Here is a 25,520-nt window from a genome sequence, read left to right as displayed (position 1 = left end):
TCGCTCCCAAAGTTGGGATCCCTGGACATCCTCCAATACAACAATCCCAGGCCATCATAGTCAAAGCCTTCCGTGGGGCTGTCATCCGCTGACCACGGGCACTCTTGGACTACATACCACCGGAGGGCTCTGTAGCTCTCGTCCAACCGCATCTCTTCCCGGATCAGCCTGCTTAACTCTGCTGTCCACTCCTGCTTTGGTTGTTCCCCCAATAACAGCATCCGTACTTCATACTGTGACCAGTACCTTACATGGATGGAGGGGAGAGCTTTTCCCTGGTGTCGCTGCTCGCGGGCTAGCGCTTCTTTCCAGAGTTCGCAGCGGATCGAATCAGACCATCCAAGCAGGACCTCCTCTGATACTGGTCCTCTGCGCTGTATCTGCTTCTCTCGCAACCTCCTTCTGAATTCCTCTTCCATGGTTACTGATATCTGTACCTCTCCTCTTCTTTCATTTGGTGCTGCTTCTTTAGGCGTTGTCACCGATCGCCGTATTTCTGCAATTCTCAGCTCCTGTTGCCGCTCTCGTTCTCTCTGTTGTCGCTCTCGTTCTCTCTCATCCTGCCGCTGGAGGTCTCTAATGGTATTCTGTATGGCGGTCTCTGATGGGTTCGCACCATATAATGCCAACCGCTGTTGAACTCGCTGCTGGAACAAGTCTTCAACTGACCGGGGTCCTGCATCACCATCCCTCTGATCCATCTCGGCTAGCGCAATGATCAGGGTGGCCTTGTTCTTCCCACCGGTTCCTCCACGGCTCTCAAGCAAGTCTTTTAGCATGGTTCTCCTCCAGGCTGCATAGCTGGTCATTCATGGTGGTGGTTTGGAGTTGTCCCAGTAACTGGAGAGCAAATCCCACCGCTGCCAACCAATGTGACGAGATCCTTCCTCGCCCAGGTCCTGCTCTCCCGACACTCCTCTGATACCAGTGAGTCCGCTTGCAGATTGCAACGTCTGATGGTCCAGTCATCCAAGGTTCCGGGATCCGAATTACAGCTATGTGCCATTCGGACCCATTAAGAACAAACACCAGGCAGGCTGTATGTAAGTTCCAACAGGACTCTTTATTTTCAATTACACAGCACACTTTTATACAGAATTTGGAACATCCCACTCCCAACAACCGCTTTCCTATTGGTCAATTGTAAAGTATATGCAGTCTTCACTCAGGTCCCCCTTGACCATGCAAATGAGGACTTGAAATTGTCAACAGGGATTGGTCCAATAGCTTGGATAGAAAGACTTGTGTATTGAGACAGAAGCCCCAGGGGGTAATCAATGTACACAATAACCCGGTTCTAGCTAGACGGACTGACTCCGACACCCGCTCTTAACCTGCAGAACACAATAAAAGGTATTTCGCAAGCTGGTTCCACTTAGCATTTCAAAAGCCTTGCATTGAATGTCCCTCTCCTGTGTAACAGATGTCAAGTAGAAACACTTTAATATCTCAAGGTCCATGACAGCCACCAAGGTGTGATCAAATGCTTTTAAGTGCAGAGGAGGGATCTGGGGTCTTATAGACCCCAGATCCCTCCATAAAGAGTACCTGTCACATGCCTATTGCTGTCACAAGGGATGTTTACATTCCTTGTGACAGCGATAAAGGTGATTTAAAAAAAAGTAAAGCGACAGTGTAAATATAATACAAAAAAGAAAAAGGTTAATAAAAAAAAAACGCCTCCCCTTGTACAGACCCCCCCTCAGAACAAACCACCTCCTCCTCCCATAGTACAGACCCCCCCTCAGGACAAACCACTCCCCTCCACCAGTAGTACAGACCCCCTCAGGGCAAGCTACCCTCCTCCTCAAATAGTACAGACCCCAATCAGGACAAACCACCCCCCTCCATCAGTATAGACCCCCCTCCTCAGGACAAACCACCCCCCCTCCAATAGTACAGACCCCCCTCAGAACAAACCACCACCTCCCCCAATAGTACAGACCCCACCTCAGGACAAACCACTCTCCTCCATTAGTACAGAACCCCCCTCAGGGCAAGCCACCCTCCTCCTCAAATAGTACAGACCCCCCCCTCAGGACAAACCACTCCTTCCATCAGTATAGACCCCCCTCAGGACAAACCACCACCTCCTCCAATAGTACAGACCCCCCTCAAGACAAACCACTCCCCTCCTCCATTAGTACAGACCCCCCTCAGGGCAAGCCATCCTCCTCCTCAAATAGTACAGACCCCACTCAGGACAAATCACCCTCCAACATCAGTATAGACCCCCCTCCTCAGTACAAACCACCCCCCCATCCAATAGTACAGACCCCCCTCAGAACAAACCACAACCTCCTCCCATAGTACAGACCCCCCTCAGGAGAAACCATTCCCCTCCTCCATTAGTACAGACCCCCCTCAGGACAAACCACCACCTCCTCCAATAGTACAGACCCCCCTCAGGACAAACCACTCCCCTCCTCCATTAGTACAGACCCCCCTCAGGGCAAGCCATCCTCCTCCTCAAATAGTACAGACCCCCCTCAGAACAAATCACAACCTCCTCCCATAGTACAGACCCCCCCTCAGGAGAAACCATTCCCCTCCTCCATTAGTACAGACCCCCCTCAGGGCAAGCCACCCTCCTCCTCAAATAGTACAGACCCCACTCAGGACAAACCACCCCCCCTCCATCAGTATAGACCCCCCTCCTCAGGACAAACCACCACCACCTCCAATAGTACCACCCCCCTCAGGACAAAGCCCCCCACCAGAAACAAACCACCCGCTACATATAATTTAGCTGTGTCCAGCAGCAAAAACCAACCTCATCAGCAAGCCCTTCACCCCCGCTGTTACACCTTACCTCGGGCGTTGGAGGACATCTCCCCCCCCCAATTGCAAGAGCCCCCCCCCCCAGCTTTCATATAGGCGATCTGATCAGGGCTGCCTGTCAGATTTTCAGGCAGACCTAATCAGAAGGTCCATGCATTCCTATGGACCGGAGTGTGTAAACAGACTTTTGTCCCTTTACACCCATCTACCTGTGGGTCTGATCAGGCCTGCTAAAAGAAAATGGAGGAGGACTGGGTCCTCTATGGTTTGGGAAGAGTTGATCAGAGGTAGTGAGGTATAGACAGACAGTGGAGTCTGTTTACCCCGATCTCCCATACAGCAGAGCGGGCTCTGTCCGTCCCCGCTGTGTAGAAACTGAGCGGACACAGACCTGTCATCCACCCTGCTCTGCTTTTGATCAGCAAGGGATCATCTCGCAGACCCCCTGCTGATGGCAATGGAAGGCGTCAGTGTGAACGGTGCCAGACTGAACTAGTTGAAGGTGGAAAACTGATTGGCTACTATGCACAGCTGCTTCAGATTCTGTCTGCTCCATTTTGGTAAAATCCCCACCCTGTCTGCGCTGCCTAAATATGCAAATGTCATCCATTCTGTGGTCAGACATTTAGTAATAGCAATACTAAAAGAATGTCTTTCAATTAATAAGCACAAAAATATATGGTTTTTACCCAATTCCTAACTCCATCCACAAATGTGAGGTTTTACATATCTATTTTATTTCCTAGACCTCTGAACTTACCACATGAAAGACAGCTTATGGCTGACAGTTTATGACTAAAACATAACTGAAACACTTTTTAGACCTTAAATGTCATTTACAAAACCCAATCCCCTGTCTGTTACTCATTCTGCCTTATTTAGTATGATAAAACGCAACATGCAAAATGCACCAAGACAAAAGTCATAATTCACTGAAGTGTAGTTCTAAAGTGTGCAGCACCTTGTACCTACCTTTTCACACTGCTTAACCAGATTAGTTGCATACCAGTTACATGTGTTATGTGTATATTTGTGTTGGAAAGTAATTTTATATCAGTAAGTGTAAGTATTTTTTATTTATTTTTTTGCAGGACATTTTGGCAGATATGAACAAGTGGTGGCCTGATGTTCTCCATCCAAACTGTTCTCAGCTCTGGTAGACAATTATTTATGTGATTTAAGGAATGAATGATGTATCTGTTTTGTTACTATTTTGTGACTAAAGCCTCGTATACACGACCGGTTTTCCCGGCAGGAAAACCGTCAGGAAAACCGTCAGGAGAGCATCCCATTAGGAAAACAGCCGAGAATCCCGACGGGAAAATAGAGAACCCTGCTCTCTATTTTCCTGCCAAGAAAACTGGTTGTCTGTATGCTTACCTGTCCCAGGTAAACCCGCGCATGCTCGATAAGAGTTCAACGCATGTGCGGTAGCATACAAGTTTAGTGTGGGGTGTAGCAAGATGACCGCGACGACATTGAATGTGACGAGCGCCGGCTCGTTGTAGTCGATGATGTCACTGCGTTCTTGCCATTCAAAAGAACGGCGGTTCTTTTGAATGGCCGTCTTCAGGGCCGGACTGGGAATAAAATCCAGCCCTGGAAAAAAATTCACACCAGCCCCATAGCATTTTTATACCAGCCCAACAGCAAACGTCATTATTTTCTTGTTCATGAAAGGGAAAACCATACATTTTAAAGCACATTTGAAGAATGTATTATATATATATATAGAGATAGAAGACAGATATGAAAGTAGTAGGTATATGTAGGTATAGTGGAACACTGGGAAGCCTAAACTACATGCTGTGTACCCCTGGCGGGGAATTGGATCTGGTGAGTGGGGACCCTTGTGGGGGAGCACCGTGACCACTGCGAATGCTGTATCAGCTGTATAGGAACACCTTTCCTCACTGCAAGAACCTGCATCCATAAGCCCTGACTGGAATCAATAGAACTTCTCCCACTAGAGACTATTGTGTTTTATGTTTTTATGTGATCTCCTTCATGCAGTCTTACTGGTCAGACATCATAAAGCCTTAGACCCGAGGCTGTAATTGGACTATATACTTTCATTCACTGTATGATTATTTTGATTCTCACCTGCACATAGCATTTGTTTAGCTGGCACAGGCCCACACTAACGGTTTTATTTTCTCACTGTTGATTAATGTGGAGGCTTACACATCTAGCCAAGGTTACCACTGCCAGCTGTTGTGGAAGCTCATATATTGAATTTTTTCACATATTCTATTATATTTAGTGCACTTATTTGCAGCTCACCTTATTGGATCCTATATTTGGGTCCTTTTCTCACCCTTTATGGTATAAAGCGGGCATCACTAAATGGCGGACCGCGGGCCACATGCAGCCCGCGGCACTCTGCCATTCGGACCGCTTCGGTACTGCGATGTAGGAGCCTTTTCTTCCTCCTGCCATCACTCTGTAATCCTCACAGAGCCGACAGCGGGAGGCGGAACAATTCTGGGTGGAGGGCGGATCTGCCGAGGTGATCAAACAGGCAATTGGCTGCTAGGACTGTCCTTCATCCTAGCAGCCAATCACCTGTTTGTTACCTCGGCCCTCCATCCAGAACTGTCCCGCCTCCCTCCCTGCAACTCCTCTCCTGTCCCTATCCAGACATGCTGTGCCTCCCTCCGATCTGTCTGTGTAAGGTAGGACAGTGAGGGGGTGAAGTAAAGAGCTAACATCTGAATGTGGGGGGAGGATTCCGAGCCTCAGGATTGCAGTGATGTGGGGAAAGGGGCTGAGGACATCAAAGAGGGAGAGCTGAGCACTGAAGTGTGGGGGGGGACTGAGGACTGGAGTGTGGGAGGGGGACTGAGGGCTGGAGTGTGGGGGGGACTGAGGGCTGGGGTGTGGGGGGACTGAGACTGTAATGTGGGGGGAGCTGAGCACTGTAAGGTGGGGGGACTAAGGACTGTAATGTGGGGGGGGCTTGAAGACGTTAAATTGGGGTGACCAAGAAGGACAGTGATGTGGGGGCTACTGAGGACAGTGATGTGGGGGGAGCTGAGGATTGTAATGTGGGAGGAGCTGAGGACTGTAATGTGGGAGGAGCTGAGGACTGTAATGTGGGAGGAGCTGAGGACTGTAATGTGGGGGGGCTTGAAGAAGTTAAATTGGGGTGACCAAGAAGGACAGTGATGTGGGGGGAGCTGAGGACTGTAATGTGGGGGGAGCTGAGGACTGTAATGTGGGGGGAGCTGAGGACTGTAATGTGGGGGGAGCTGAGGACTGTAAGGTGGGGGGACTAAGGACTGTAATGTGGGGGGACTAAGGACTGTAATGTGGGGGGGGGCCTGAAGAAGTTAAATTGGGGTGACCAAAAAGGACAGAGATGTGGGGGGAGCTGAGGACTGTAATGTGGGGGGAGCTGAGGACTGTAATGTGGGGGGAGATGAGGACTGTAATGTGGGGGGGGCTGAGGACTGTAATGTGGGGGGAGCTGAGGACTGTAATGTGGGGGGAGCTGAGGACTGTAATGTGGGGGGAGCTGAGGACTGTAAGGTGGGGGGACTAAGGACTGTAATGTGGGGGGACTAAGGACTGTAATGTGGGGGGGGGGGCCTGAAGAAGTTAAATTGGGGTGACCAAGAAGGACAGAGATGTGGGGGGAGCTGAGGACTGTAATGTGGGGGGAGCTGAGGACTGTAATGTGGGAGGAGCTGAGGACTGTAATGTGGGAGGAGCTGAGGACTGTAATGTGGGAGGAGCTGAGGACTGTAATGTGGGGGGGCTTGAAGAAGTTAAATTGGGGTGACCAAGAAGGACAGTGATGTGGGGGGAGCTGAGGACTGTAATGTGGGGGGAGCTGAGGACTGTAATGTGGGGGGAGCTGAGGACTGTAATGTGGGGGGACTAAGGACTGTAATGTGGGGGGACTAAGGACTGTAATGTGGGGGGGGGCCTGAAGACGTTAAATTGGGGTGACCAAGAAGGACAGAGATGTGGGGGGAGCTGAGGACTGTAATGTGGGAGGAGCTGAGGACTGTAATGTGGGGGGGCTTGAAGAAGTTAAATTGGGGTGACCAAGAAGGACAGTGATGTGGGGGGAGCTGAGGACTGTAAGGTGGGGGGACTAAGGACTGTAATGTGGGGGGACTAAGGACTGTAATGTGGGGGGGGCCTGAAGACGTTAAATTGGGGTGACCAAGAAGGACAGAGATGTGGGGTGAGCTGAGGATTGTAATGTGGGGGTGAGCTGAGGATTGTAATGTGGGGGGAGCTGAGGATTGTAATGTGGGAGGAGCTGAGGACTGTAATGTGGGGGGAGCTGAGGACTGTAAGGTGGGGGGACTAAGGACTGTAATGTGGGGGGACTAAGGACTGTAATGTGGGGGGGGGGGCCTGAAGAAGTTAAATTGGGGTGACCAAGAAGGACAGAGATGTGGGGGGAGCTGAGGACTGTAATGTGGGGGGAGCTGAGGACTGTAATGTGGGGGGAGCTGAGGACTGTAATGTGGGAGGAGCTGAGGACTGTAATGTGGGGGGGCTTGAAGAAGTTAAATTGGGGTGACCAAGAAGGACAGTGATGTGGGGGGAGCTGAGGACTGTAATGTGGGGGGAGCTGGGGACTGTAATGTGGGGGGAGCTGAGGACTGTAATGTGGGGGGAGCTGAGGACTGTAATGTGGGGGGAGCTGAGGACTGTAATGTGGGGGGACTAAGGACTGTAATGTGGGGGGGGGGCCTGAAGACGTTAAATTGGGGTGACCAAGAAGGACAGAGATGTGGGGGGAGCTGAGGACTGTAATGTGGGAGGAGCTGAGGACTGTAATGTGGGGGGGCTTGAAGAAGTTAAATTGGGGTGACCAAGAAGGACAGTGATGTGGGGGGAGCTGAGGACTGTAATGTGGGGGGAGCTGAGGACTGTAATGTGGGGGGAGCTGAGGACTGTAAGGTGGGGGGACTAAGGACTGTAATGTGGGGGGACTAAGGACTGTAATGTGGGGGGGGGGGGCCCCTGAAGACGTTAAATTGGGGTGACCAAGAAGGACAGAGATGTGGTTGGAGCTGAGGACTGTAATGTGGGGGGAGCTGAGGACTGTAAGGTGGGGGGACTAAGGACTGTAATGTGGGGGGACTAAGGACTGTAATGTGGGGGGGGCCTGAAGACGTTAAATTGGGGTGACCAAGAAGGACAGAGATGTGGGGGGAGCTGAGGACTGTAATGTGGGGGTGAGCTGAGGATTGTAATGTGGGGGGAGCTGAGGATTGTAATGTGGGAGGAGCTGAGGACTGTAATGTGGGGGGAGCTGAGGACTGTAAGGTGGGAGGAGCCGAGAACTGTAAGATGGGGGGACTAAGGACTTTAATGTGGGGGGGCCTGAAGAAGTTAAATTGGGGTGACCAAGAAGAACAGAGATGTGGGGGGAGCTGAGGACTGTAATGTGGGGGGGCCTGAAGAAGTTAAATTGGGGTGACCAAGAACTGTCATGTGAGGGGGGGCTAAGGATATTAAAGTGGAGGTTGGGAATGTAATGTGGGGGGTAGGCTGAGGACTGTGATGTGAGGGACTGAGGACAGTGATGTGGAGGGGCTGAGGACTGTAATGTGTTGGGGGGAGCTGAGGACTGTAATGTGGGGTTATTATATACATAGGGGCAGAGGACAGTACTGGTAATGGGGGTTGATGTTAAGGGAGTGTGAGAACATTACTGTGGAAAGAGTGGAGGGGGTGATGTAAAGGGGGAGCTGAGGACACTCTTTAAGAGGGGATCTTGATGTGAAGGGGGTTAAGGACTGTGATGTGCACTGGGGACTAAGGACGCTGATATAATAATGGGTTAAGATCTGTGCATGTGCATTAGGTGCACACGTTGTGGGTGGATTAGCCTATTTTAATGGGCTGCACTACCCACAAGAAACAGAGAGAAAGAAGTCCTTGACCTTTTTAAAAAAAAAAAATTGCGCTGCAGCAACAGAGGTCCGACATGATATTCGGACCTCTGCTAGAAGAAAATGTTACTGACCGGACCTCGGCGAATTGTAATTCAATACCCCTGGTATAAAGGAATAAGGCACAGGCAGCGCCATCACCCCAATCTTCACATTTTCTATCACTTTCACCTACCCCTTTAAGGCCTCATTCACACGGACGGACCGTTCATGTCCACTTGTCAGTTTTGACGGCGGACCTGAACGGCGGCTCCATGCATCTCTATGGAGCGTCGGATGTCAGCGAGACATGTCCGCTGACATCCGACCCTAATCGATCCGCTAAAAACAGACGTATGGGGGCCACGTCCCCATCCGTCCATGCGGATCAGATCGGGTAAGATCTGATGAAAACGGACATGCTGTCCGTTTTCATCAGATCGCTCCATAGGACACAGCGGTGCCCGACAAGCCCCTCCCAGCTCAGTGAGCAGAGAGGAGCTTGTCATCCATCGGCTCAGCGGAGATCTGCGTAGCGACGGAGTCCGCCTCGTGTGAATGAGGCCTTAGGGGTTGGGTTTCCAGGGGGGCAGCAGCCCAAATCACGGTCCTAAGCGCAGGCAGATTATTGTTTTTTTATTTTTTCAAATTACACATTTTTTTTGCATTTAAAAAGGAAGGTGCAGAGAGGGGGGGGGGGTTGGCCACGGAATGGTGAGAGAGAGATTATACAGTCCAGATTACAATTTGCAGGGGCAGAAAAGGTAGGTGACAGAGAGAGGGGGGTGCACCATGCAACCCCCCCCCTCTGTCACCTACCTTTTCTGCCCCTGCAAATTGTAATCTGTATAATCTCTCTCACACCATTGCACGGTGCACTCTCCCCCCCCCCCCCCCCCCTCTCTGAGATTATTATACAGTTTACAATTTTCAGGGGCAGCAAAGTTAAGTGACAGAGAGAGGAGGGGGGGCCCGGGGGGGGGGGTGCACCGTTATATGGTGAGAGAGAGATACAGTATACAGGTCAGGATTTCATTCAAATATATTTGTTCACCTTGTGCTCCAGTTGATGGCAGGGATACCGAATCTTCATGAGCTACAGATCTCCATGCTACACCGTTAATGTATTCTCCTCTCTGTCTCCTCTGCCATGTGACCCTGCAGGAGAAAGGAGTGGGCGGTGCTGGCGCCGCACAGGACGGTGGAACTGATCTGACGTTCGGTCCTTCTTCCCTTCGGCTCCTCCCCTCCCTCAGTCACATGATCGCTCCAGTCAATTGAGTCCTCCACACAGCGCCGGGTTAGATGTGAAGGAAAGTGCGGCGGCGGCGAGCATGGCGGCCGCTACCCGCCGGTGACCGGCCCGCCGCTGCTTTATATTTCTGACACACGCGTGACACTGGAGTGACTGCCTGGCATAGGGCAGGCGTCTCCACCCCTGCATGATTGCAAAGTGCGGCCGCGATGGCGGCCAGCGGCCGCCGCCGTGGCCCACAGCTGATTAATTTTGACTGACAGCAGGCGGCCTACCGGGAATTTTCCCGCTATCCCGGTAGGCCAGTCCGGCCCTGGCCGTCTTTATGCACGACTTTGCAAGACAAGCTTGCCAGGAATCCCATCAGGAAAACCAACGTTTTTTTCCTGACGGGATTCCTGGCCGCGTGTACAGGGCCTAACACTTCATTTAGACGTGCGGTTGGGGGCGTCAAAAATGCGCAGTTGAGCCATGTTTTTTCATATACTTCAACTGTGCTACATTCAATTACACACCAGCAGCAAAGTTTACCCGGCATGTAAGAAGATCTGAACAAATTAATGGGGTAGTCAAATACATGGCAAAGGAGGTTTAATGAAGAAACATTTTAAATAATGCATTTTGGTGACAAAAATATTAATGCAATCTACTCACTGGGGGGAGAACCTCTGGGGGAATCTAGGATGGAAAAGGACCTGGGGGTTCTAGTAGTTGGAGCTGCTGCTAACAAAGCAAACAGAATATCAGCATGCATTAAAAAGGGGCTTAACGTCAGAGATAAAACAATAATTCTCCCACTCTACAAGACTCTGGTCCAGCCGCACCTGGAGTATGCTGTCCAGTTCTGGGCACCAGTCCTCAGGAAGGATGTACTAGAAATGGAGCGAGTACAAAGAAGGGCAACAAAGCTAATAAAGGGCCTGGAGGATATTATTTATGAGGAAAGGTTGCAAGCACTGAACTTATTCTCTCTGGAGAAGAGACGCTTGAGAGGGGATATGATTTCAATTTACAAATACCGTACTGGTTACCCCACAATAGGGATAAAACTTTTTTGCGGAAGGAATTTTAACAAAACATGTGGCCACTCATTAAAATTAGAAGAAAAGAGGTTTAACCTTAAACTACGTAGAGGGTTCTTTACTGTAGGAGCAGCAAGAATGTGGAATTCCCTTCCACAGGTGGTGGTCTTGGCAGGGAGCATCGATTAGTTTAAAAAAAATTATTAGATAAGCACCTGAACGACCACAACATACAGGGGATATATACAGTAATGTAATACTGACATATAATCACACGCATAGGTTGGACTTGTGTGTTTTTTCAACCTCACCTCCTATGTATCTTTCGGCAGAGGGCAAGCCTGCTAAACGCTAACAATTTAAAATAAATGGGGAAGCGCCACAAACACCCTGCAGCCGAGTTCAATACACACGGTTGTGACTCATTTGTCTGCAAAAATGGGATTAAAACAGGCAGTGAGAAGGCGTTGCATTGCTTCTTTGCCTCTGGAGCACAATCTGAACACGGATCATGCTTCAGAGGAAAGGGAGATTTAGACGCATGTCTAAATCTACCCTAAGGGTGCACTCACAACTGGCACTTTTAACTGTGCCCAGGCATGGCTCATCCCCTTGATCCCATTAGTTTGTGTAGTATGAGTGCTCTGTTTCAGGGACCACTTGGAAGAGGTGGTCCAGAACAGTTTGTGTGCAATCCGTTGATGAGCACAGAAGCAGGGATCATTGAGGTCTGGATGATGTAGGTAAGATTGGAAACACTTATTTTAAAGCATAATTGATTTACTAAAACTGGTGAGTGCAAAATCTGGTGCAGCTCTCCATAGAAATCGGCTTCCAGATTTTATTGTCAGCTTAATTGAACAAGCCCAATGTGACAGGGAAGTGGAGAGGGAAGACATCAGTTCATTTATACCATGTACAGCGTGAGCGCACTCTGAACAACCATTTTTGAACATTCAGGCAGCTTCTTGGTTCATACATCAATATGTTTGATCTGCAGCGGTGACAGGCTAGTTATACCCAATGTCAGTGGTTTACCGTCCAATAAACAATAAAAGATTATAGTGATCATAGTAACAAGTAAAATAACATTAGTTTAAGTGAATCATGGAGGGTAGCCATTGCTGATCTAGAACTATCATGCCAATTAAGAGTTCTGACTCCTATTGGACTTTTATTTGTTGCATGTTTGTTCCAGGTGGCTTAGATTGCATTGAGATCAGAGCAGCATTACAGCCCAGTAATTCATATTTTTATAAGGAGATCGGCAATGGCAGCATCCATGTTTCTCTCTGCACTGGTTTCGATTACACTGGTTATTATAGGTTATTACTGGAACTAGTTTGTCAAAAATCAATTGCATTTTGAAGAAACTTTATAAAATGCCATGTTTTTTTCAGCAGAAGTTTGTAAGAACATGAATAAAAGTTAGATCACAAGGGTTATGGGAAAGAAGTGTCCTACTGTTCTGCACAGGTAGATTAGTTGACATTTTGTGTAATATAAAAACCCCGTTGTTACATTTTATGGAAAACCTGTTTTGTCTTTTTCTGTACAGAGCTTCAGGAAGCTGGGATGGTTACTATCATTATTCTTTTTTTTTCCTGTTTAGGAAGCATGAATGGCAAAAGCATGGAACCTGTGCAGCATCCTTACCATGTCTGAACACTCAGCACAAGTACTTTAGCAAAGGTCTGGAACTGTATACACGTATCAGTCTTAGCAGGTACTGTAACTCATTATTCTTAACGGTATTATGCTCTTTTTAATTTCTTTACTTAATTTGCACTTTGGCTTTCTGAGGAGGAAAGGGGGAGGGGGCGCAACAGATGGATGTGAACCACAAATGTTCACACAGTAATCGGAAAACCTCTTGTAGCAAACCTCTACGGTGGAAGAAAGGCCTTTACCATTTGCTAACTTCCCCTTTATACTAGCTGACTGGTGTCATACTAAAATAGTTTCCTACTTTCGAAGTCACTCACCCAGTGCCTGTTCGAGCAACCTCAGCTGAAAGCTGCCATTTTCTGACTTTCTGTACTCCAGATAAGTGGCTCAGAAGTTGTAGAACAGCATCTTCTATCTGCTTTGCATGCACACAAATTGCTTTACGACAGATTTCTTTCTTTAACACAGACTCTCATATGCTACCGAGAAATGCTGGACCCATTGGTTATACTGGCATAGTGCAATAAACTCCTCCACAGCAGTTTTATATAGAAAAAATAATCTAAGGCCATACACAGAGAAATTTGCTAGATTCCCCCATCAACACAGACAGTGTTGACAGCAGAATCCCTCCTGCTGAGCCATTGTATTCTCCCAGCGGTGGGGGGCAAGGGAAGCCAAAGCCATCCCTGATGGGAGAAGATAGTGTGGTTATTGCTAACGGCTATACCAGCGATCAATCAACTTGGTACATTCAGCCTACCCATACATGGGTTGAATATTGGTGGGTTCCTGCTGAACCAGTGGCCTTAGTCCTGTGTACTGTAGTGACATAGTAGATGGTAGGAGGAAACACGCAGGGGAATGTTAAAATCTGTCACACCAGGTAGTGTTGGATGTGAAGATTCTATGAAGTCGAGTCGGCCTAGCTCTGCAGCAGAGGAAGATTTGTTTTTATTGTTGTATTATTTGTAGGCGTGAGCTTCGAGTTTGGACCAGTGTAAGGTTCAGTCCAAACCTTGCCTGTTGTGTCAATAGATTACCTAAATGAGGTGCATTACTACCGCTGCTAAATGTGGCAGCTTCCTGCTCAGGACTCCTGGTTGCTAGGAAGCCAGCGCCCCCATTTACCTCCTGGCCAGCAGCTAAATGTAAACAAAGCAGGGATGATACTGGCTGACATTGACCAAATATGGCTATAGACATATATGGGCAATGACATCAGCCAGCATCCCCGCCCCTTCATTTACAATCGTGCTGCTAGCTGGGGATTCTCTATTGGGAGTGGATTATGACGGCAGATTGCCATTTTTGTTTTGGAAAGTCAGCAGGTGGTGTTCATCATGATGGACAATGGATCTATATCACTGGACTGCATGATCGATGATGGATTTACATTGTTTTTCATTTTTAATAGATTATAAATGTGCCAGTGTGTTTGTTTACATTTTTCTTTTTAATTTTTTTTTTTGTAAATGAGTAACCAAGTCTACAGTGTACTCCTTATTTATTCACATAGCAGGGATTGGTATCTGGGGAACCTCTTAATTTTAGGGGACCTTCCATTATCCTCCTCTAACAGGTGAGGTATGTGTGAAGGAGGCCCTTGTCCTCATCAAATTGTGGACAACGCAAGGTACCCTCCCTTTTGTGGAATCCCCATTAACATCTGTACCAGGCTATAATTTGGGATAAGGGTCTAATATAGATTAAAGGAATCCACAGCTGCTTTGTTTACAAACAGAGCAAAGGGACTGTAAAATGCAGTTTTCCGCCAATTTAAATGGTATTTTATAAATGTGCCATTTCACAGGCAGATTTAGGGTAACCCCTAAGCATGCTGTTTAAAGTAATTTAGCACTTTTAATGTTGACCTTAAAATCATATTAAAAGAGCTGCTCCCTGACGAATAAAATGTCATTTTTTGCATTGGTTCATGTCCCTCAGGGCATTGCCCAACTCTCCAGTGCCCTTTGTTTGATTTGGGGGGGTCCCTGTGCTGTTTTTTTTACAACAAAAATCATTTAGCAACATATGTTTTTTTTTTACTTCTTGAATGTCAATTTTTCTGTTATACATCCTACAAATGTACCACTTCGCAGACAGGTTTAAGGCCTTGACACTTATGAAATGCTTCATATATACTTCAGTATACCATAGTAACATCTGACAAAAAGATCTAAAAACCCTAAAGCAGCATATTTTGTGAATTTATTATTTTTTCTGTCCTTCTCAAAACTTTTGGCCATGGCTGTAGCAGATATCTGCTCAAATTCCAATTTTCTTACTTATCTGCATTCTTTTTAAGCTGTTGCCTATTGCTTGACTTTAAAATATATTTAGCATTTCAGATTTTTTTTGCATTGCATGAATTTGTTTTTGTGTTCCCGATATTGAGCTTATAAATTATATTGTGAAGTTTGAACAGTTCGAAAATTATTCGCATGTTTTCTTTTCCAGTGCTCTTGAGAAGTCTGGCATTAAACCCGCAAACACGTACAAGGTGAAAAACACAGTGCACCGTCTATTATTTTAGTTTGTCTATTTGTCTTTATAAGTTAGAGCCGGTTCACATTGGGGCGGCACGACTTCAGGGGCAACTCGGCAAGGTGTCCTGAAGACGACTTCAGAGGCGACTTGCAAAATGACTTCTGTATAGAAGTCAATGCAAGTCGCCCCCAAAGTCATACAAGAACTTTTTTCTAAGTCGAAGCGACTTGCGTCGCTCCTATTAGAACGGTTCTATTGAATAGAATGGGACGCGACTTGTTAGGCGGCTGAGTCACCTGACGAGTCGCCCCAGTGTGAACCGGCTCTTATAGTTTTAATAATATGCCAGTAGTTAAGTGTTTTTCTCCCTAATAAACGAAAATGGCATAAACAAATTATTTTAATTTACAGCCCAACTTTTTAAGGAAATGTAAAAACCCTCCCTTTCTATCGTCTCAGTTTTTTTATTGGTGTAATTGGAGAAATAAAAAGTAAAAAGTTGCTGCCATTTTTAGTTGTTTTTTTTTGCTGCACACCTTATGCTGCTGAATTCTTTTTTGGTTTTAGTCATGTGATTGACACCTAAAAAAAAAAAAAAAAACCCTAGGATAGGGAGTGCTCTTAAGGAATAGTAGAGCCAATTCCCTTAAGCAAGAAAGTGCTGACAGAAAACCATTAGTCCTCCAGGTCCTCAAGCAGAACGTATTGTTCACAAAAATATACAGTACTTTAAGAGATGTAGAAATCACAGTTTGGGGGGACAATATTTATAGATCACGTGATGATAGCTGATATAAATCAAAACTCTTGGATTTACATAACTCTAGTGAACCAGATCACCATACAACGTGACTCATGGGCAGACCAAAAGCAGCAGTATTTGGACATACAAAAGAAAAGGCAACTAAGCTTTGTTGTGGTAAAAAGGGGATATTTTGATGTTGTGCAATATATAAAGAAAATCATTTTGCGAAAACTCTGTAAATGTATGATTTAGAGAAACAATGCTATAGTACAAATTAGTCTGAGTTTAGCAGAGAGCTGTGTTTTAAAGGCAAATAAATAGAAAAAAATATATTGGTAGGATATGGATTATAGCAAAGCTTTAGAAGAAAGTAACATATAATGTGGATAAGGATGGTATTGAAAACAACTAGGTCAGCAATAAATGAATTTAAGGAAGTAAGGAGAGGAGCACATTTAATATGCTGAGCAGAAGGGTTGTGGCTGGAAGGAAATATAAACTTCTGAAAAGGGAACAAGATGATATTTTTGTGTTTTGTGTGTGGTAACAATGAACCTCTGAGGGTAGGTAATAGGGCAGAATGGAGAAGGAAGATGAGCCTGAAGAAAATATGGGATAAAATAAACAATTTTTCTACAGATGCTGCAAGAACTGGCAGAAGCAGGAACCTAGAGACCAAATAATTAGGAAATTGATAGTGGAGAGGGTCTTTGGTATCCTGTAATTAATAATAATAATTGGGAGATAGGAAGGTTAGTATAAGCAAGGCTGGGAGGCTTATTTTACACAAAATGTTGATAAAGCAAAGTGTGAATCTACAAAGACATTGTTGAGAACAGTTTAAAAACGATGGTCCGGATTCACGTAGCACTTACGCCAACGTATCTCGAGATTCGCCGTATAAGTGCACAGATGCGCCGTCATATCTATGCGCCTGACTCTGAAAGCAAGATACGCCTAAAATTCGGCTTCATCCGACCGACGTAAGTTTCCTACGCCATCGTATCGTGGGCACATATTTACGCTGGCCGCAAGGGGCGATTGATTTACGCTTCGAATATGCAAATGACTGAGATACGCCGATTCACGAACGTACTTGCGCCCGTCGCAGTAATATACGCGGTTTACGCAAGTTGTACGTCCGGCGTAAAGTTATGCCTCCTAAAGCAGGTGTAAGTCAGCAGCATCAATGCAAATGGCTGCACCAGGGAACACAGCCGTCGTATTTTACGTCATTTACGTAGTACGTGAATAGGGCTGGGCGTAGGTTGCGTTCACGTCGTAGGCAGTGATTCAACATATCTTAGGCGTTCGTTCCGACATGATTCTGAGCATGCGCATTGGGAAGCGTCCACGGGACGGCACATGCGCCGTTCGTACGGCCCATCATTTGCATGGGTTCACGGTTCATTTAAATGGATCACGCCCACTTCCACCTACTTTGAATTAGGCCGGCTTACGCCTACGAATTTACGTTACGCCGGCGCAACGTTGGGAGCATTTCCTTTGTGAAAACTGTGCTCGCCGCTCTGCGCAGGGTCGGCGTAGCGTATATTCGATACGCTACACCCGCATAAAGATGTGCCGAGGTATGTGAATCTGGGCCTTTGGGTAGAGAAAATGTCTCCTTCCATACATAAAAACACATATTCTTGAATGCCACTATGGATTTTGAAAGTGATGGAGTACTACTAATTTAATATACAACATATGACAAATCTTGTAGCAGTGCCATAGAGAGGTTGGTAATTGTTAGGAATGTGTACTGGGCTCTTAAGTGTGATACCTGAATGTAGAATGCATATTTGGATTCCGCCATATTTACATTGTTGTCAGCTGGTTAATCTGCTAATTGGGAGACACGTGTAAAATGCTATGGTTGTGAAAGAATAAATATGTATGTTATAATTAAAATCCACAACTTTTAATTAAGCTAGTAAATGGGAAGTGATAGAGAAACCCCCCCCACCAGACATGACAGCAGTAAAAACAGATTTTTTTATTTTTGTGGAGTGGGAGAAGGCTAGATTTCCCATCGGATATAGGTAGATGGGTATCCTTTTAGGGCTCTTTTATTCTTTTTGTTTTAGGGGTCTTCCCCCACTTTCTGTCCCAATAACTACCTTCTTACAGAACAGGAAGTAGTACCCTATTGTGGCTATAGAGTGCACTAACACAATTTTTCTTGACTTTAGCTTCCTTTTAGAATATTGAAAAAATGTAAACTGACAATTCAGCTTAATCTGAGTCTCTTATTCTATTTGTTTTTTTGTTTTTTGTTTTTCATTTATAGCATTTATACATTTATGTGAAAGAATTATTAAAGCATTCAGTCTTTGTTGCTGCATGCTTGTTGTTTCTGATGCCAAACTTTTGCTGACATTGCAGCATCTCACTATTACGGGGTTTGTTCTAATGTGAATGCTAAAGCCTCGTACACACGACCGAGGAACTCGACGGGCGAAACACAACGTTTTCCTCGTCGAGTTCCTTGTTAGGCTGTCGGAACTCGACAAGGCAAGTTTCTCCATTCCTGTCGAGGAAAAAGAAGACATGCTCTCTTTTTGGCTTGACGGGTTCCTCGACAGTTTCCTCGTCGAAAAATGTACACACGACCGGTTTCCTCGGCAAAAAAAAATCCCAGCAAGTTTCTTGCTGGTTTTTGCCGAGAAACTCGGTCGTGTGTACGAGGCTTGATTGTCAGAATAAAGGGTATAATAGTGTGCACAACTAGCATTGATAAGGTCAAATGAACTAAGCTAATGATAATAAATATAATTGATGTATTTCTGTTCAGGTAGAAGAGATTGAAGATGTGATTTTGAATGTATATGGAGTGATACCAAAAATTCAGTGTATTCCACCACAGCAGGTAATATTAAAATGTACCATGTCCTTTTTTTTTTTTTTTTTTGAAAAACAGAATGTAATAAGATCTGTTACAATTTGTAAATTGCAGTTGTTTAAATAAATTGTTAAATATTTGTGTTATTATTATAGATTGTAAGCAATCATAACAAAATTAGGACTTGAAGTGTATACACTCTATATTTATCATAACCATCTGTAGGTGTGCTACCCCACCAGTTGAAAGCACCAGGAGTGTATCATGAAATCAGTGGGCCGTGTGCAAGATCCAAAGTGGCAAATCCCCTCCCAGCAAAAATCCCCCTTCTCGGCACAAGTCCTCCCCCTTCCAGCACAAATCCTCCCCATACCCCTCCTTCCAGTGTAAACCCTCCCAAATCCTTACTATTTGCTCGAATTCTCTTAACCCCCAATCCCCCCTTATAGCACAACCCCCCCCCCCCCCCCGCCTTAGCACAAATGCGTGCCTCCTTCTCCCCCACCCAGTACACCCCTCCTGTTGTGACTTATAGTGCCCTATAGATTATGAGACTGAAGAATGGCAGCCCACTATGCTGGTAGGTGCAGTTCCCTCTGTGAGAGACTGAGGATTCCTCAGTCCCCCCAGAGTCTAGGACACTACAAGTCCCAGCATAGGATGCTGCTGCCATATCTTAGTCCCCCACAGAGGGCACTACAGGTCCCAGCAGAGAGGACTGCCACCAGTCCCCCAAACACAGCATGAGGAAACCGCAGTTTTTAATCCCTATACACTTGCTCCCTGGCTGCCATACACCGTTCCCGTCCCCACTCTTCCCTCACATTAGTGTGTCCTCCTGGTGGCCCCCCTCCGGAGTCTGGGTGGCATTTCTTATTGCATAGTGGGGCAGCGGGTGGGATTTCCCCATGTCAGAAGACATGTCCTGGGCCCTGGAACAGCACACAAGGCTGCAGATCACTCTGCTACCGGCCAGGCACTTCAGTGTCTGTGGGCGGCGGCAGACGGATCTATAGACCAGGCATCAGTAAATGCGGCCGTCGGCGCCGCCTGTGTGCACATTTACATTTTTGTTACAGTGGACCTCCTGGCCTTGGGCGGCCTGTGTGCACCGCACGCCCTTCACACATGGATGATACGCCACAGGATAGCACTTGCTTTAGATGCATTAGTTTAGTTTTCAATTAAAAGTAGCATCAGCAATGTAGTATATTATTTGAGTTGTAGACTGTTTTTCTCATGTTTGTTTTATTTTTTTGTTTTAACAAGATTAAAGCTTAAATTTAAAGATTAAAGTAGAAAGCTTTTGAATCCTGTTTAGAACATACCCCTAGGCTCGTCCTGTATAGTAAAGTGGTCCCAAATCCTTTTAACCACCGCAATACTGGACACCTTTACCCTGTTCCTGCCCGGCCAATTTTTTAGCTTTCAGTGCTCTCACAATTTAAATGACAATTAGTCATATTTTTTTTTTCACACAAATAAGGCTTTCTTTTGATGGTGTTTAATCACTGCTGGGTTTTGAATTTTTTTGCACTATAAAGGAAAAAAGACTGAAAATTTTGGAAAGAAAATGTGTTTTGCAAATAAGTACTTTTTCTTCATAAATTTTGACCAAAATTTATACTGCTACATTTCTTTTTATAAAAATTACCCAAGTCTGTGTGAAAGTTATAGAGTCTACAAACCTATGGTATATATTTGAAAATTGATCAGTCCTGATGACTGCCCATCTCATTTCTTGAGACCCTAACATGCCAGGACAGTACAAATACCCCCCAAATGACCCCTTTTTGGAAAGTAGACATTCCAAGGTATTTAGTAAGTGGTGTGGTGAGTTCTTGGAAGTTGTACATTTTCCCCACAATTATTTGGAAATAAAGAAATTAAATAAAATTCAGGGTTTTTTCACAAAAATATCATATGAAGTTATTTCTCGCACACAGCATAAGCATTGCAAACATTATATACTGTGTGTGTGTGTGTGTGTGTGTGTGTGTGTGTGTGTGTGTGTATCTATACAGCCCTCAAAATTTCAACTTGCCTGCTCGCATTTGGCGAGTGAAATTATGAGCAGTGCGAATATGGTCAGGGCTGTGCTGTCCCAGAAATGTATAGCCAGTGCCTCCCCCCACCGTGCACAGGCTCGCACAGAGGGGCATTTTGTAATGAGCAGTCCTCCACCTCCCTCCTGCCGCTCATCCCCACCCCCTGCACAGGCTCACAAAGAGGGGCATTTCAGAAGGAGCAGTCTGCTGCCTGGGACCGCCCCTCTCCACCTCCTTCCTGCTGCACATCTAAGAAGTGGGGCGATGCATGTCATCAAGGCAGTACTAACTGGGCAGGCTCAAACCCTCTCTGTCCACCCTCAGTGTTTAGACCATGTCTGGCCCCCGTGGTTGCTAGCGAGAATCTGGGCCGCGGGATCACAGAGTGCAGATAGCGCGCTGTTACATCTTACATTACAATTGCCTCCGCTCGCCATCACACACACACACAACCCCGCCTCCTCCTGACCTACGCCTGTGATAGACAGAACATGGGTCTAATGATGGGATGCGTTCTGTCTATCACAGGTGCAGGTCAGAAGGAGGCGGGGCTGTGTGTGACGGCGAGCAGAGCGGAGGCAATTCTAATGTAAGCTGTAACAGCGTGCTATCCGTGCTTTGTGATCCTGTGGCTTTGCTCTTCCTCCAGTCATGATTTGGCTGCTCTCTTTCTCTGCCCAGGTGAGGCTGCAATGGTGGGCACATGTGAGGCTGCAATGGTGGGCACATGTGAGGCTGCATTGATGGGCACAAGGGAGGCGGTGCTGAGGGGCACTGAAAAAGTTGTTTAATATTTATTTTTGTAGCCTAATTTTGCATAAAACATTTAAGTGTCATTTCATGACATGATTTTTTTTTAGCAGAGGTCATAGAGAATAAAATGGTGGGTTTTGCAATGTCGCGTGGTATTTGCGGAGCGATTTTTCGAAAGCAGTTTTTTTTTGGATAAAATACACTTGCACAAAAACACAATATAATACCCAATTTTTTTGTAAAATATGGAATATGGTGTTGCACTAAATTGATGCCAAACATGTCATGCTTTAAAATTGTGCATGCTTGTAGAGTGGCACTAAACTACAGTATTTAAAAATCTCAATAGGTGAAGCTTCATAATCCTTTACAGGTTACCAGTTTAGAGTTATTGCTCACACTCTGACGCTCGTGGCAATACCTCACGTGTGGTGCGATTGCCGTTTGTGTATGGGTCAAAAGCATGCGTTCGCCTTTGCACACGAGGGGGGACAGGGGCGCTTAATTTTTTAACTTTTTCTTAAATTGTGTTACTTGTACACTGTGGCATGTTTTTGTGTGCTGTGGACAAGGAAAGATGCTGCTTGGTCCACTGTTGACAGATGCCTGCAGTCTGTGTGCAGCTGAACAGTAAAATTATCAGCTATACAGAGATCATTAACAGGCTGCAGCGATCCCTCTCCGTGGGACACAGCCATCACGGGATCATGCCGTCAGGCAGTCTTGGGTTGCATGTCCTTTTTGTGTTGTATGAGCTTTAGTCATTGTGTTCCTCATCTTGGAGACATGAGGAGCTTGGGACAGGACAGACAATGGGTCTATTTAATCTTTGAATTTCAAGTGAATTGCCATTTATCTAATATGTTAAAATGTTTGAAGGAGTAATCACATACCATCTGTTAGGCGCTAGGTTAAAATAGTTCATATGTAAGGGGCATATGCATGGTTCAGGATGGGACAGGTGCTCTTCCCTATAGTTCAACGCTATATATCTTTTTTTTTTTTTCTTTTTTTTATGTTTTTCAAAATATTCTTGTGTAGTTTTGCCTTTATGCTTGGGGTCATTGCCATGCTAGAAGACAAATCTTCTCCCCAGGCTCAGGTTTCTTGCAGGTTGCATCAGGTTTTCCTCCAGGATTTCCCTGTATCTTGCCATTTTAATTCTACCCTCTGCCCTCAAAATTCATCCAGGGCCTGCAGGGAAGCATTACCACAGCAACATGCTGCCTCCTACATGCTGTATGGTGAGGATGGTATGTTTATGATCATGTGCAGTCTTTAACTTATGCCACTTTTCTTCTGATGGTTATAAAGCTCAACTTTGGTTTCACAAGATCATAAAATCTTCTAGCTGACTTGAAGAAGTATGGCCAAAGCTCAGCCATACTTCTCCTATGGATAACAGGAGTGCAATTTGTTCTGCACTTCTGTGACCCGTTTTCAGCTAACAGTGGCCCATCCACAGCCCAGTGCTCCAGTGAATGCTGGAGGGGAGAGTAGAAAGCCACTGACTGACAGTCACAGCTCTCTGCTCAGAGCAGAGGGGAGAATTGAGTGATCAGTGGTGTTTGATCACTCCATTCTCACTGCAGAGACGGTGGGGGACAGATGCTGCTGCTACGTGAGTATAATTTTTTTTTTTTTTTTTACAATCCAAACTTTTCTGTTTGTAGAGTATTCCAATTGCCTTATTGGAAAACTTTAGGTGATATTTGACTTTGTTAATCTTAGGCCTCGTACACACGATCGAGTAGCTCGTCGGGCGAAACACATCATTTTCCTCGTCGAGTTCCTTGTTGGGCTTGTCGAGGAACTCGACAAGCTTGCTTTGAGTACACACTGTCAAGACAAAATCTCCTCGTTCTCAAACGCGGTGATGTACAACACATACAATGGCAGGGGAAGTTCGATTCCACTTGAACAACTTTTGGGGCTGCTTTTGCTAATCTTATATGTTTGCGTGTTTAATAAAAGTTTGGTCGGAGACGATTTGCACTTTTCAGTCTGTTACAGCTTTAAAAATTTGTTATCTCCATTACAAATGCTACTTTTACTCCCGTCTCATACTTTAATCTGAGCAAGCGCGGGTTTCTTAGCATACACACGCCCGAGTTTCTCGTCGGAAACCAGCCCGACCAGGAACTCGACGAGCCAATTTGAGACTCCCGTCGAGTAAATCGAGAACTTGCTCTCTTTTTGGCTCGTCGAGTTCCTCGATGAAAAATGTACACACGACCGGTTTTCTCGGCAAAAAATCTCTCCCACCAAGTTTCTTGATGGATTCTGCAGAGGAAACCGGTCGTGTGTACGAGGCCCACGACACTGAGGCTGGTAACACCCTCAGAGGGTCTCTTAGTGGCTTTTAACCTGCTGGAACAACAACTCACTTTTAATTGATGACCTCGTCTGCACTGATTTACAACTGTACCATATTGTTTCTATTTCTTAGTGATTTAATCGTGCTCCAAGGAATAATCCGTGATTTGGAAATTTTCTTGTATCCATTCCTTGATGTGCTTTTCAGTTACCTTTTCCATATAGTAGCTTGGAGTGTTGTTTTATGTTTATAGTGCAGGTTATACCACAATACCAAAGCATCAGGAGTTGAATCCTCAGATTTATGGCACATATTTAAAGTGCAACCACTTGATTACACACAGGTGATGTCTGTTTATCCAATCATGTGACTACATTTAGACGTGTTATATTAAAAAATATTTGTTCATGTTTTTCCATTAATTTGAATACCTTTTTTAAGAAATCTGTTTTCACTTTGACATAAGAGGAACCTATTTTTGATGACCAGTGTCAAAAGATAAAACAAACCCCCCTTTGATTTAATTTTCGATGACAATAAAACGTGAACTGTAGATTATTATTATTATTATTATTATTATTATTATTATTATAATACAGGATTAAATAATATGTGATTTAAATACAATCATTTTAATGACTTCCCATATTCTTTCTCAGGGTGAAGATGCTCAAACTCTGGGACAGATTGAAATTTGTTTCACAAAAGATTTTGATCTGCGAAACTGTACAGTGGAACCAGAAGATGAGCTTTCAACTAAACAGATGAGCAGGAAGCTGGAAGCATCTTATGTGGATTTGCATGTTTGTGATAAGTCAATAAACACCTATTACCCACCTGTACAGTAATCATAGTTGTCCACATGGAAGGATCAACTTGAAAATGTCTTTAATAATTTCAGGAAAGTGCACTAGCAGTCAGTAATTTGTTGACATGGGTAAGGCCTCATGCACACAGGGTTTCTGTTTAACCACTTGCCGCCCACCCACCGTCAAATAATGGAGGAACTGTGCGGTTCTGGGTGGACGTCGTATGAAAAATAAAATATAAATAAAAAGCCCAGCAGTGATTAAATACCACCAAAATAAAGCTCTATTTGTGTGAAGGAAATTATTAAAAATTAATTTGTGTTGCATGACCGCGCAATTGTCATTCAAAGTGCGACAGCGCTGAAAGCTGAAAAATGGCCTGGGCAGGAAGGGGGGAAGTGCCCTGTATTGAAGTGGTTAAGCCCCTCTGAATTCCAGAGCTGCTGACAGGAAAATGCTGCTTAGATATAATTGTGGCAAAAGCCACGTATTGCACACAAGTTTATGCGCCTTCCAGCTTTTGAGTGTTAATGAAATCTATTGGCCATAAATGAATAATAATTTATTCTGGCCATTGGAATGCATTTACACTCAAATGCTAGACACATCTAGGGCCAGACTCAGAAAGACTTACGCTGGCGTATCTACAGATACGCAGCGTAAGTGTACAGATGCGCCGTCGTATCTATGCGCCTTTTCTCAATACTAGATACGCCTGAATTCTGGCTTAATACAACCGACGTAAGTCTCCTACGCCGTCGTATCTTGGGTGCATCTTTACGCTGGCCGCTAGGGGCGCTTCTGTTGATTTACGTGTCGAATATGTAAATGACCTAGATACGCCGATGTGCATTTTTTTTTTTACAAAGGTGAACTGATCCTTTAAA

The 25,520-nt window shown here is 45.4% G+C and overlaps 1 protein-coding gene across 2 annotated transcripts in view; it reads left to right on the top strand.

The window, feature by feature from the left end:
- RNASET2 (ribonuclease T2) overlaps window positions 1-24,931 on the top strand; it is a 72,179-nt gene extending 47,248 nt beyond the window's left edge. Inside the window, exons 6-11 of one of the 2 annotated variants that reach the window (XM_040350641.1) lie at window positions 3,873-3,937; window positions 12,571-12,684; window positions 15,087-15,129; window positions 18,659-18,733; window positions 24,078-24,167; window positions 24,484-24,931. In XM_040350641.1, the coding sequence (XP_040206575.1) occupies window positions 3,873-3,937; window positions 12,571-12,684; window positions 15,087-15,129; window positions 18,659-18,733; window positions 24,078-24,167; window positions 24,484-24,672 (576 nt within the window). In that variant the 3' untranslated portion in view covers window positions 24,673-24,931. The remainder of the gene's footprint in view (window positions 1-3,872; window positions 3,938-12,570; window positions 12,685-15,086; window positions 15,130-18,658; window positions 18,734-24,077; window positions 24,168-24,483) is intronic. The other variant, XM_040350643.1, reaches the window with a different exon arrangement.
- The last annotated feature ends 589 nt before the right edge of the window (window positions 24,932-25,520 follow it).

This window comes from Rana temporaria, chromosome 4 (assembly GCF_905171775.1).
Source record: "Rana temporaria chromosome 4, aRanTem1.1, whole genome shotgun sequence".
NCBI lineage: Eukaryota > Metazoa > Chordata > Amphibia > Anura > Ranidae > Rana > Rana temporaria.
This window is presented reverse-complemented; position numbering and strand designations above follow the sequence as displayed.